Consider the following 13,025-nt stretch of genomic DNA (forward strand, 5'->3'; position numbering starts at 1 on the left):
CGAATCAGCTCTTGGAAGCCGTTGGAGCAAGGAACATTAAGAGAGTTGAAAGTGAGGAAGCGCGAGAGCTGCCAGGAGAAGGAAGCAAGGAAAGGACGGAGAGGAAGAGGACTTGGACCTATTCCTGCCCCAAATAATCATAATCATAAGTTGATTTGTCAAGCATATATAAGATAGCAAGTAAAAATATAAACATAATTTGAATACATGAAAAGAGTAAGTAAAAAGGAATATTAGGACAGGGACGGTAGGCACGCTGGTGCACTTATGCTCGCCCCTTGCAGACCTCTTAGGAATGGGGTGAGGTCAACAGTAGACAGTCTAAGGTTAAAGTTTTGGGGGTTTGGGGAAGAAACCACAGAGTCAGGTAGTGCATTCCAGGCATTGACTACTCTGTTACTGAAGTCGTATTTTCTGCAATCGAGTTTGGAATGGTTTACCTTGAGTTTGTAGCTATTATTTGCTGGTGTATGGTTGTGGTTGAAGCTGAAGTAGTCATTGACAAGTAGGACATTGTGGCAGGTAATTTTATGTACTACGCTTAGGTCAGACTGAAGTCGGCGTAGTTCTAAGTTAGGATCAACTAAGTTGATCCTAACTGCTAGGATTTGAATAAGGCAGCTTTGCCAGGAACTCATGAGTCATCACCAATGCCGCCTGTCCCTCGTGGGCAGAGCCTAACCCCCAACACCACCATGTAGCTTGCAGGATTTAGATCCCCCCCAAATGTTTGTTTGGAACCTCCAGGTTCCTCTCCTTTCAATCTCTCTTAAAAGCATACGTTGTCTAGCTCAGGGATGTCAAATTCTATTTCATTGATGGCCACATCAGGGTTGTGTTTGACCTCGGGTGTGTGTGTGTGTGGCCAGGGCGGGCGTGGCCAGCTCGACGTCACTTGTGTCGGGGGCACCTGTGGTGGCCAAGTGCTAAGGCAGGACTTTACTCAGACCCTCCCTCCTTCATAATCTTCCTTCCTTCCTCCCTCCCTCCCTCCCTTTTCTTCTTTTTCCTTCCCTCTTCCTTCTCCTTTCTTCTTCCTTCCCTCTTTCCTTCTTTTTCCTTCCTTGCTAGCCTTCCTTCTTTTTCTTTGTCTTTCCTCTTTCCCTTTCCTGTCCTTTCTTGCGTGTCAAATGCAAAAGGGGAAACATTTCTCCTTTTGTTTTGCTTTTAGTTTGTTTGGCTAGTCCTCTTGCCAGTGAAAACGGAGCTCGGGGGGGGCCACACGCGACTCCCCCGGGCCCCGTTTTTGGCTGCGACTGCCTCCTACAGCCCTCTGCCAGCAAAAACGGAGCTCGGGGCCTCCGAGTTCTGTTTTCACTGGCAGAGGGCTGCAGGAGACCATTGCAGCCAGAAACAGGGCCTGGGAGGGCCACACATGGTCCTCCCAAGCTCCATTTTCACTGGCAGAGGGCTAGCAAAGCAGTTGTTTGCTGTTTCCAGGGCAGCCCCGCAGGCCAGATCTGGCCCTCAGGACTTTGAGTTTGACACCCCTGGTCTAGCTTCTGTGCCAGGCAGATTGAGAGGCCACCTAGGCATTGGGAATTTGACCACATTTGTGTAGACATGTTCTGAGTAAAACAGGAGTGCAGATGAACAGGAAGCATCAAAGCTGAAGCTTTCAGTCCCTCTCCATCAGCGTCACACGCTAAGCACTGATTCCCCCCGAGCTGCATCAGTTCTCTTTCCCCTCAATCTCCCTTCCTCCCTTCCACATACTGATGTTCTAATGGCTAAAATCAGGCCTACTATCTGCCTATCTGGAAATCACGATACGCAGCCCTCAGAGCTATCTGGAGTGTGTCCTAGAGAAACAGTTGCTTAGTGTCTCATGTTTTAAGCGCCACTCGGAGGCAGCGAGCAGGAAACGGGCTGCAGTCGACCGTAACTTATTCCAGTGAAAACCCCACTAAAAATAATGTCCAATAATAACCCCACTAAGAGATATGTTCTTGAAGAATGAGGAATGGTTGCAGGAATTGGGTATGTCTTTGTTGTTGTTAGTTGCGAAGTTGTGTCCGACCCATCGTGACCCCATGGACAACGTTCCTCCAGGCCTTTCTGTCCTCTACCATGCCCCAGAGTCCATTCACACTGACTTCTTCAGTGACTCCATCCAGCCACCTCGTTCTCTGCCGTCTCCTTCTTCTTTTGCCCTCAGTCGTTCCCAGCATTAAGCTCTTCTCAGTGTCTAGTTTAATGAAAAGGAGGACTAGAAGTGATATGGTAGCAGTCTTCCAATCTCTCAGGGGCTGCCCCAAAGAATAGGGAGTGAAGCTATTCTCCAAAGTACCAGAGGGCAGGACAAGAAGCAATGGGTGGAAACTCATTAAGGAGAGAAGCAACTTAGAACTAAGGAGAAATTTCCTAACAGAACAGGTTTGTGGAATCACTTGTCTCCAGAACTTGGTGGAGCTCCATTACTGGAGGCTTTTTAAGAAGATACTGGATAACCATTTGTCTGAAGTGGTGTAGGGTTTCCTGCTTGGGCAGGGGTTGGGCTAGAAGACCTCCAAGGTCCCTTCCAGCTCTATTATTCTGTATTCTATTATTCCAACTTATTCCAGTGAAAAGTCCATTTGTTGTGGCCCGCTGGTGGCCAGCGGAGCTGACAACAGAGTCATTGAGGAGGTTGGGGAGGAACATGGGCCAGTCCTGGGGGCTGGGGAAAGCTCAGTCGAGGGGTCTGTGTCGGAGGCAGAGAGGAAGATAGACAGCAGTGAGGCAGAGGAACAGCTGGAGCCCGTTCCCAGTGTACGCATGCACAGAGCTGCCAGAAGACAAGAACAACTCAGAAAGCAGGGTCGACTCAGGAGTAAAGCTGCATCTTGGAGGTGATTGGCCCATCCCATAAGAAACAAAAGAAGAGCGAACAGGGAGTGGGCTTTTGCAGGAAACAATTTGATTGGTCGGTCGTTTCACGAGTGGAAAGTTCTGTTTGTGACTCTAAGAGACTCTGTGCCAAGTTTTGCCTTACTCTGTGTTTGGAAACTAGTTATCTGGCAGCTTTCCAAGCGAGATAAGGTTTGTGTTGATAAATATTCCTTTGAAAAACTGTTTGCCAGACCTTGCTGACTGTGAATGGAAGTAATTCACAGTCGTGTAAATAAGAGGTTTTGTCGGGACCATAAAACTGCTTCCTGCTTTTTAAGGGATCCTAGGTCAGAATTAGGGATGCGGTGGCTCAGTGACTAAAGTTGGCAGTTCAGCGGTTCAAATCCCTAGTGCCGCGTCACGGGGTGAGCTCCCGTTACTTGTCCCAGCTTCTGCCAACCTAGCAGTTCGAAAGCTCGTAAAAAATGCAGGTATAAAAATAGGGACCACCTTTGGTGGGAAGGAAACAGTGTTCTGTGCGTCTTTGGCATTGAGTCATGCCTGCCACATGACCACGGAGACGTCTTCGGATAGCGCTGGCTCTTTGATTTAGGAACGGAGATGAGCACCGTCCCCCTAGAGTCGGGAACAACTAGCACGTATGTGCGAGGGGAACCTTTACCTTTAGGTCAATACACCACTAAAACAGTATCCAATAACCTACTAACCTGAGGTCTGAGGGACGTGTTCTTGAAGACACAACAAACGCGAGCCTCCTGGGCTCCCACGAGACTTCTCCATCCTGGCGAGGACCGTGTGGGCGCCAGTATCCAGGCCCAGGTTCCTCCAGCAGATGGGAAAGTAGACTAGAGACACAGAGATGCTTTAATGGCTTTCTCAGTGCAGGAAGAGATGTTCTTCCCATTTCCTCCTTCGATTTCAGGAAAGTGCAATTTCACCGCAAGAGCTACGAGGCATGTTTACCGGATTCGGGTTTTTTTGGCTCTCGTTCTCTGTAGGGTCATCATTCTTGTAGAGGGGTGAAGAGCACGAGCAATAAACATTTGGAAAGCAACAGCTTTGGCCAGCTGGAGAAAGTATTACTCGAGCTCTTCAATCAGCGCAGCCCAGAAGCATCCATGAAACCGAAAAAAGCCTCGGACAATTTTGCAACAGGATTTGGGAGCAAGTTTAGAATATTTACCCGCTGCAACCAACCTGCAAAGTCCAGGCTTCTCGCTCCCCAGGGTTAAATTACAGAGGAGAAAGCTTGCGAGCTTTCGGATTGGTGACTCATGTCTTTGTAAGAGTGATGCTAGAGGAGAGGGAGGCTGGTACCCAAAATGGGCCACCAATAGCACAAATCAAAACAATACAGGTAGCTTGAAGGGCAGCGAATCAGAATAGATTAGAATTAGAATTAGAATTTTAGAGAATAGAGGGTAGGGTAGGAATACGGATAGGAATAGAATAGAAGAATGGAATGGAATGGAATGGAATGGAATGGAATTAGAATAGAATAGAATAGAATAGAATAGAATAGAATAGAATAGAATAGAATAGAATAGAATAGAATAGAATAATAGAGTTGGAAGGGACCTTGGAGGTCCTCTAGTCCAGCCCTCTGTTTAGGCAGCAAACCCTATACCACTTCAGACAAATGGTTATCCAACATCTTCTGAAAACTTCCAGTGTTGGAGGATTCACAACTTCTGGAGGCCAGTTGTTCCACTTATTAATTGTTCTCACTGTCAGGAAATTTCTCCTTAGTTCTAAATTGCTTCTCTCCTTGGTTAGTTTCCACTCATTGCTTCTTGTCCTGCCTTCAGGTGCTTTGGAGAATAGCTTTTCTGAGCTTTTTCTCCTATTATTTTTTACTAAAACACTTCTTAAAAAAATTAGCTAATGAAAGGCAAAAGAATGCAGGCTAGGCTTAGAGAAGATTGAACAAAGCGTAAAAAAACTTGATATCTAAGAATGGAATGTGGTACTTAAGCACTAACTGTTGTCATGAAAACGGGGATGTTATACCTGCTCATTTTCTTCCATACAAGACTGAAAAACATGGTTGATCAGGCTGGGTTTGGATATTGTAATTTCCTGCAAAATTAAATCTCAGCCTTTCCAAATCTGGTGCCCTCCAAATATGTTGGCTTTTCAGCTCCTGGCCATTACTGTGAGTCTCTGTGGAAGTTGGTTTCTGAAATTTGTGAAAAGGACACTGGAAATACATGGAGCACAAACTTTCTAGTGTGCCAAATTCTCCTCCTCCCTCCCTTCCTTCCTTCCTTCCTTCCTTCTTTCTTCCCTCCTTCCTTTCTTCCTTCTTCTCACATCTATCTCCTTCCTTCCTTCCTCCCTCCCTCCCTTCCTCCCCTCCCTCCTCCCTCCCTTTTCTTCTTTTTCCTTCATTCTCCCTCCCCTTTCTTTCTTTCTTTCTTTCTTTCTTTCTTTCTTTCTTTCTTTCTTTCTTTCTTTCTTTCTTTCTTTCTTTCTTTCTTTCTTTCTTTCTTTCTTTCTTTCTTTCTTTCTTTCTTTCTTTCTTTCTTTCTTTCTCAACAACAAAACCAAACCCTGCCTTGTGCCTGACTGGTATTTTACAAAAATATCCGAGCATCGTATTTTTAGAAAAACCAAGCGTGCTTTGTCTGCCTTCTGGTCTATGAGTTTTTCACCAACCATTGTGTGGGAACGCTCATAACATGCTCTCAAAATGCCAAATGTGTCCAATGACCCTGAACAGCTTGGGATTCCTGCACTAAACTATAATGTGGTTTCGACTCAGAACATTGTGTATTGGCTAATTGGAGCTTAGTCAGTGCATTATTGTTAAACAAGCCGTGAGTCAGGGACTGGCACCACATATCTCTTTTGGGATAGGGCATCTGGGTCCCCTCCTCCATGAGTTGTTTTCTTTTCTCCTTTGAGCATGTCCTCACTGCAATGCGAGTGTCAGATCTTATGCAATTTTTCATGCTAGATGAAATCTTTGAGTTTGGCATCCTAGCAAGTGGTCCGTTGAGTTCATGGGTGATGTTGGCAAAATCTAATGAGGCAATAATCCCAGGAAAGGTTAAATCAGGGGTGTCCAACCTTGGCAGCTTTAAGACTTGTGGACTTCAACTCCCAGAATTCCCCAGCCTGCATGGCTGACTGGGGAATTCTGGGAATTGAAGCCCACAAGCCTTAAAGTGGCCAAGGTTGGACACCCCTGGATTAAAGCATACGTATATTTCTGAGTGGAAGGCTGTTGGGTGGAATCATGCATGAGCCTCGGTGGTGCAGTGGTTAGTATGCAGTACTGCAGGCGACTTCTGCTGTCTGTCTGCAATTTGGCAGTTCGAATCTCACCTCGGAAGGATGGAAGGCTGAGTCAACCTTGACTCAGCCTTCCCTCCTTCCGAGGTGGGTAAAATGAGGACCCAGCTTGTTGGGGGCAAGAGGCTGACTCTGTAAATCGCTTAGATAAGACTGTAAAGCACTATGAAGCGGTATATAAGTACTATTGCTGTTTTCCTTCCTTCCTTCCTTCCTTCCTTCCTCCCTCCCTCCCTCCCTCCCTCCCTCCCTCCCTCCCAGTGATTAGAGTGCGGTATTGCAGGCTAACTCTGCCGACTGCCAGCAGTTTGATTCTGACTGGCTCAAGGTCGACTCAGCCCTTCCGAGGTCAGTAAAATGAAGACCCAGATTGTTGGGGGCAATACACAGACTTGGTAAACCGCTTTGAGAGAGCTGTAAACCACTGTGAAGCGGTATATAAGTCTAAGGGCTATTATTATATATTATTATATATTATACCCAAACAAGAGGTGGGGCCAAAACAGTCAAGATAGTAGCCACAACTGAAGCCCCGTCTCTTTTACATGCCGTCACAATCTGTGTCATCAGCAGAAAGCTAAGATGGTCTCGGCATGGTTTCCCCTCGATACACAAACCATCATTTTCGAGGTCAGCTTGTCTCCTGCAATGCATGCACCAACTTTATTTGCAACGTTTTATTCATCCTTGGCACTGGATAAACAGTGACCCTCTATTTGTCATTGAGGCGTTTTCTAAATTTTTTTCCTTTCTAATATATTTCAACGTTTATAACCGTTACGTCCTATTCCACAATTAACTGTACAAGCTTATTTTATTACGGCACGGAGATTCATGGAAGCTCAGCGGGGACGGATGTGTTGTGAATAAATAAGGGATGCTTCTCGCCATCTTAACTCCTCCACCGTTTCCCCTGTTCTCCCACTCCGTTTCCTTCGCCTTTTGGGGCAGATAAAGGCTCTTTGGTCTGGGCCTCCCAGTCTCCCCCACATCCTCCATTTTCCTTCCAAATCCCCAGAGGCTCTTTACTGCTGCTACGCCACGCCCTGTTGAGCATCTGCAAAATTGCATGGGATGGGACCCAGCCGGCCATCAGGTAATTGTGAGGTGAGGGAGGAAAAGGGACAGGGGAACCTGTCGTCCTTCTCTTGACTGGAGCTCCTTCCTTCCTTCCTTCCTTCCTTCCTTCCTTCCTTCCTTCCTTCCTTCCTTCCTTCCTTCCTTCCTTCCTCCCTCCCTCCCTCCCTCCCTCCCTTCCCTTCCCTTCCCTTCCCTTCCCTTCCCTTCCCTTCCCTTCCCTTCCCTCCTTCCTTTTTTCCTTCCTTCCTTCCTTTCTTCTCCCTGTTCTCCCACTGTCCCTCTCTCTCCCTCTCTCTCCTATCCCATCCCATCCCCTCCCTCTCTCCCCTACCTTTCCCATCCCCCTCCTCCCTCTCCCTTTCTCCTCCTCCCTGTCCTTCCACTGTCCCTCCCTCCTCCTCCCCTCCTCTTCCTGTTCCCTCTCTCCCCTACCCTTTCCCCTCCTCCACCCTCCCTCTCCCGCTCTTCCCATCCTCCTCCTCCTCTCCTCCCATTATCCCCATCTCCTCCTCTCCTCTTCTTGCTCCCTTTCTCCCCCTTCCTCCGCTCTCCCTCTCTCCCCTACCCTTTCCCACCCACCTGCTTCCCTCCTCCCTCCCCATCCCATCCCCTCCTCTTCCTGCGCCCTCTCTCCCCTCTCTTTCCCCTCCTCCTCCACCCTCCCTCTCCCTCTCTTCCCATCCTCTTCCTCCTCCCATTATCCCTCTCTCCCCATCCCCTCCTCTTCCTGCTCCCTCTCTCCCCTCCCTCTTCCCATCCTCCTCCCCCCTCTCCATTTGGAAAAGTTGTTCAACCGAACAGAAAGCAGGCCGCAAACGGCTTGCAAAGCAAAGCAGAGGTTTTGGGCCGAAGATCCTCTTTTTCTCTGATAATCAGCGTCGAAGTCACCTGGAGAGGCCCGCCAGGTGATCAGCGTCTCCAGCCAAAGGGAAGGGATGGAGAAAACAGACTGTCAGGCTCCAGAATTTGGGTGGAAATCTCCCCTAAGAGGTCTTTATCTGCGGCTGCTTCCCTGCGCCTCCCTGTGACATCCCGGGGCTTAAAAAGCTAAGCTGATTAAGTTTCGGATTAGCTCCAGCTTGAGATGACACCTTGCAAAGAAGAGTTTTGCAGAGTTTTTTCGGGCATTTGCGTAGCAAGGCAGCCCCTCCCCATCCATCGCTCTTTGGAGTCTCCTCCCCTCCGTAGCTAAGCTAAGACGCTAGGGCACCTTGGCATCCCCTCCTCGCATTCATTTCCCCAGCCCAGTCGCTCCAAGGGGCATCTTGGGCTCTCCCACACGGTGCCCAGCGAGAAGCCAAAGCAGCAAGAGAAGATGCTGGCAGCTGTGTTTGTGCCGTCCCACTGGCAGCTGGACGAACTTCTGAGTCAAACTTCCTGGCACCGTGGGAAGCTATGAAATTGCTACCTTGGCTCATTCCCCGAAGCACTTAAAATCAGTGGACCAAAGATCCGGGCCAGCAATGAATGCCCATGACTCTTTGCAGCCCCAATCTTCACACGACGAGCCGTGGCCTTGAATGAGAGACCTCCTAGTCATCCAGGTCATGTTTTTTTCCCAAGAGGCAACTGGACTTTCTGGTTTTTTTCTTTGAAGACGTTTCGCTTCTCATCCAAGAAGCTTCTTCAGCCCTGACTGGATGGTGGGGAATAGAAGGATTTATACTCCTTGCAGACAGCTGGACATTTGCATCCTTTTAGAGGGTCGTTGAGGCCACTTGGAGGTTTATCTATGTCCTCAGGGTCACCTGCGTGGTGCAAATGGGTGTGGAGCCTCCTTGGAACTGCTGAAAGGACTGTGTTGTAGACTGGAGATAGATGTTGTCATATCCCCTCCCTCTGTTGAGAGAGGGCTGTTCAATTTGGACCTAGATGGCCTCTTTGACCCCTCTTTCAAACCAGCAGTCCTCTCTTTCCAAAATATGGACTTTGTTGTCTTCAAAAGAGTGGCCTGTGCCTTTTAAATGCAGATGGACTGTTGAAACTAGTCCTGACGGGTTTGTTCTCCTATGTTGTGCCATGCGTTTGTGAAGTGGTTGTTTTGTTTCCCCAATGTACAGATCTGCACATTGTACTGCATATACCACGTCGATCAGTTTCTGTCTGGGTGTTTTATCCTTGGGGTGGACAAGCTTCTGCTCGCCCACCCCAAGGATAAAACTAAGGCATTGTGTTAGAGGCACAGAGAAACCTCCAGGTGGCCTCAACCACCCTCTAAAAGGATGCAAATGACCAGCTGTCTGCAAGGAGTATAAATCCTTCCATTGCCCACCATCCAGTCAGAACTGAAGAAGCTTCTTGGATGAGAAGCGAAACTCCTTCAAAGAAAAATCAGAAAGTCCAGTCGCCTCTTGGAAAAAAAAAAAGAAAAGCACTTTTGGGACTCCTAGCTTGATCTTTCCTTCATCAGTGTGGGAGCAGCACCTTAACTTCCTTTGACTTGCTACGACGAGAAAGGTCTCGGTTTGTGATTTCTCACGTCTGGGCTCCAGAAGGAGTTATATAAGTTGCCCTGGGTGAATGTGGTTGGTGCAAAAATGGAATAAACAACTTCCTGAAGAGCAAATTGCACCTGTAATGGGAGAAGTTGGTTATGCTTCATGTTACGTATCAGTGTATAAATAACGTCTCTTGTTCTCATTGACGTTTCTTTGACTCCACAGCGAGGCGTGTGTGAGAGCAGGGCATAATCTGGCTTGGGGGTCTCCAACCTTGGCAATTTTAAGCCTGGTGGACTTCAGCTCCCAGAATTCTGGGAGTTGAAGTCTTCCAGCTTTGCTGGTGGGGGGATTTTGGGAGTTGAAGTCCTCCAGCTTCGCTGGCTGGGGGGATTCTGGGAGTTGAAGTCCTCCAGCTTTGCTGGCTGAGGGGGGGGATTCTGGGAGTTGAAGTCCTCCATCTTTGCTGGTTGGGGGATTCTGGGAGTTGAAGTCCTCCAGCTTTGCTGGCTGTGGAATTCTGGGAGTTGAAGTCCTCCATCTTTGCTGTTTGGGGGATTCTGGGAGTTGAAGTCCTCCAGCTTTGCTGGCTGTGGGATTCTAGGACTTGAAGTCCTCCATCTTTGCTGGCCAGGGAATTCTGGGAGTTGAAGTCTTCCAGCTTTGCTGGCTGAGGGGGGGGATTCTGGGAGTTGAAGTCCTCCATCTTTGCTGGCCAGGGAATTCTGGGAGTTGAAGTCTTCCAGCTTTGCTGGCTGAGGGGGGGATTCTGGGAGTTGAAGTCCTCCATCTTTGCTGGTTGGGGGATTCTGGGAGTTGAAGTCCTCCAGCTTTGCTGGCTGTGGTATTCTAGGACTTGAAGTCCTCCATCTTTGCTGGCCAGGGAATTCTGGGAGTTGAAGTCTTCCAGCTTTGCTGGCTGAGGGGGGGGATTCTGGGAGTTGAAGTCCTCCATCTTTGCTGGCCAGGGAATTCTGGGAGTTGAAGTCTTCCAGCTTTGCTGGCTGAGGGGGGGATTCTGGGAGTTGAAGTCCTCCATCTTTGCTGGTTGGGGGATTCTGGGAGTTGAAGTCCTCCAGCTTTGCTGGCTGTGGGATTCTAGGAGTTGAAGTCCTCCATCTTTGCTGGCCAGGGAATTCTGGGAGTTGAAGTCTTCCAGCTTTGCTGGCCGGGGAATTCTGGGAGTGGAAGTCAGCCAGGCTTAAAGTTGCCAAGGTTGGAGACCCTTGCTCTGGCCTGTCGCTTGCCACTTAAGCAGTGTCGTTTTAACCACTCTATGCATTACACCTTTTAAAGGAAGAAATATGACAGAGGGAAGGAAGCTTTTCAGCACCGGGGGATGAATGAAGAGATGACTTACCTTAGTCTTATATTTCTTTGCTTTTGCCCAGCTGGTTTCACAACTGTTTTCATGCTTCATTATGAAAGCAGAGTTTAAACAGGCCCTGGGGAAGCGGTGGAGACGCCGTTCCTTGGCAGAACATGGGCTCGATGCAAAAAGCCTGGGTCTCCCATAACTGTTTCAAAAAACCACCTTTTCCTAGGGCTGGGAGAAGCTTCCTTCTAGGATATGAAAAATCTGCAACCTATGAATTGTGTACTTTTGCCCTGACTGTGGAGTCACAGCTGCCAACATATTTATATACCTTCTACATATGTATATATCTGTTACGTAGTCCTTGATTTACAAGAGTTTGTTTAATGACCTTTCAAAGTTACAACAGCACTGAAAAAAGTGACTTACGACCATTTTTCGCACTTAGGACCATTGCAGGAGCTCCAAGACGAATGCCAAAATTCAGGCATTTGGCAACTGACTCATATTTATGACGGTTGCAGTGTCCCGGGGCCATTAGATTAACTTTTGTGACCTTCCGACGAGCAAGAGTCAATGGGGAAGCCAAATGTTACTAGCTCAACAGCTGCAGTGATGGGATTAAGACATGGTCCTTCAGGACATAATAGGACCACTTAGCAGAAAACCCAGAGCCCCCACTGCATTGCAATCTCCTAAGGACATTGCATCACCCTGCAAACTTCAACCAAACCAGGAGCTCAGACAAACATGACCCCATGGGAATCTGACAACAGCCAATAGAATACATGTTCTTGCACAGGAACAGGAAGCTCAAGTTCAAAGCCCGAAAGAAGGTATAAAAAACCCCTCACTCGCCACTCCAGGTGGTCAGCTGCCCAGGGCCTCAAACCATCATGTGGTTCTGCTCCATCATTAAACCATCTTTCCCATCAGCCTCCGTGTTTCCAGTTTCTTTTCTCCCGGCTTGGAACTGAACCAGATGGATATTTCTTCCCACACTTGGGAAGAGTAACTCTGGGTAGGGCAAGGAATATTTACCCCCTAACTGCTAGTAAACCCAGAAATCCGATCACAAGTTGTCCTCTTGTCTCTTTTTGGTCTACTGATCTCAACCCTTTCTTTCTCTTCTTAGCAGACGCTGGTCTTTGGTGCCCGGAGCTGAAGGACATCACCCAAACCTTCTACAATTTCGGAGCCTGTGCTTCTACCTTGTTCCCCGCTGGACTCGTTCAATATGAATTCATAGCGGAAATCTTAGAGTGAGTTGAAATTTATCTCCGCTACCGCATTTTGCAGTATCCTTCCCCGGGAGTGGGGAGGGAATGGGGATTTTGCAATATCCTTCCCCCTGGAGTGGGGAGGGAATGGGGATTTTGCAGTATCCTTCCCCTGGAGTGGGGAGGGAATGGGGATTTTGCAGTATCCTTCCCCTGGAGTGGGGAGGGAATGGGGATTTTGCAATATCCTTCCCCCTGGAGTGGGGAGGGAATGGGGATTTTGCAAGCTTCTCATTTTGTCCCTCTCTACTTGATGTGTTAAGAATACCTTGTTGCAACACAGAGGCTCTTTGTGTATACGGAGGGCGGGGGAGATATCAGAACTGAGAGAATATACAAACTGAGGCTATGTTGGCACAGGTAGGACCAGGGGTGAAATCCAGAAGGTTCTGACAAGTTCTGGGGAACCGGTAACGGAAATTTTGAGTAGTTCGGAGAACCGGCAAATACCACCTCTGGCTGGCCTCAGAGTGGGGAGGGAATGGGAATTTTGCAATATCCTTCCCCCAGGAGTGGGGAGGGAATGGGGATTTTGCAATATCCTTCCCCCAGGAGTGGGGAGGGAATGGGGATTTTGCAATATCCTTCCCCCAGGAGTGGGGAGGGAATGGAGATTTTGCAATATCCTTCCCCCTGGAGTGGGGAGGGAATGGGGATTTTGCAGTATCCTTCCCCCTGGAGTGGGGTGGGAATGGGGATTTTGCAGTATCCTTCCCCCTGGAGTGGGGAGGGAATGGGGATTTTTCAACATCCTTCCCTATGAGTGGGGAGGGAATGGAGATT

The 13,025-nt window shown here is 48.4% G+C and overlaps 1 protein-coding gene across 10 annotated transcripts in view; it reads left to right on the forward strand.

The window, feature by feature from the left end:
- FAM178B (family with sequence similarity 178 member B) overlaps positions 1 to 13,025 on the forward strand; it is a 245,345-nt gene that overhangs the window by 77,379 nt on the left and 154,941 nt on the right. For 5 of the 10 annotated variants that reach the window (XM_087875813.1, XM_087875815.1, XM_087875816.1 and 2 more), the window contains one exon: positions 12,101 to 12,224. In XM_087875813.1, the coding sequence (XP_087731939.1) occupies positions 12,101 to 12,224 (124 nt within the window). Of the gene's footprint in view, positions 1 to 12,097; positions 12,225 to 13,025 lie in introns of all 10 variants that reach the window. The other 5 variants (XM_087875808.1, XM_087875811.1, XM_087875809.1 and 2 more) reach the window with 1 other exon arrangement.

Source organism: Pantherophis guttatus, chromosome 9, assembly GCF_059756535.1.
Source record: "Pantherophis guttatus breed Tessera chromosome 9, ASM5975653v1, whole genome shotgun sequence".
NCBI lineage: Eukaryota > Metazoa > Chordata > Lepidosauria > Squamata > Colubridae > Pantherophis > Pantherophis guttatus.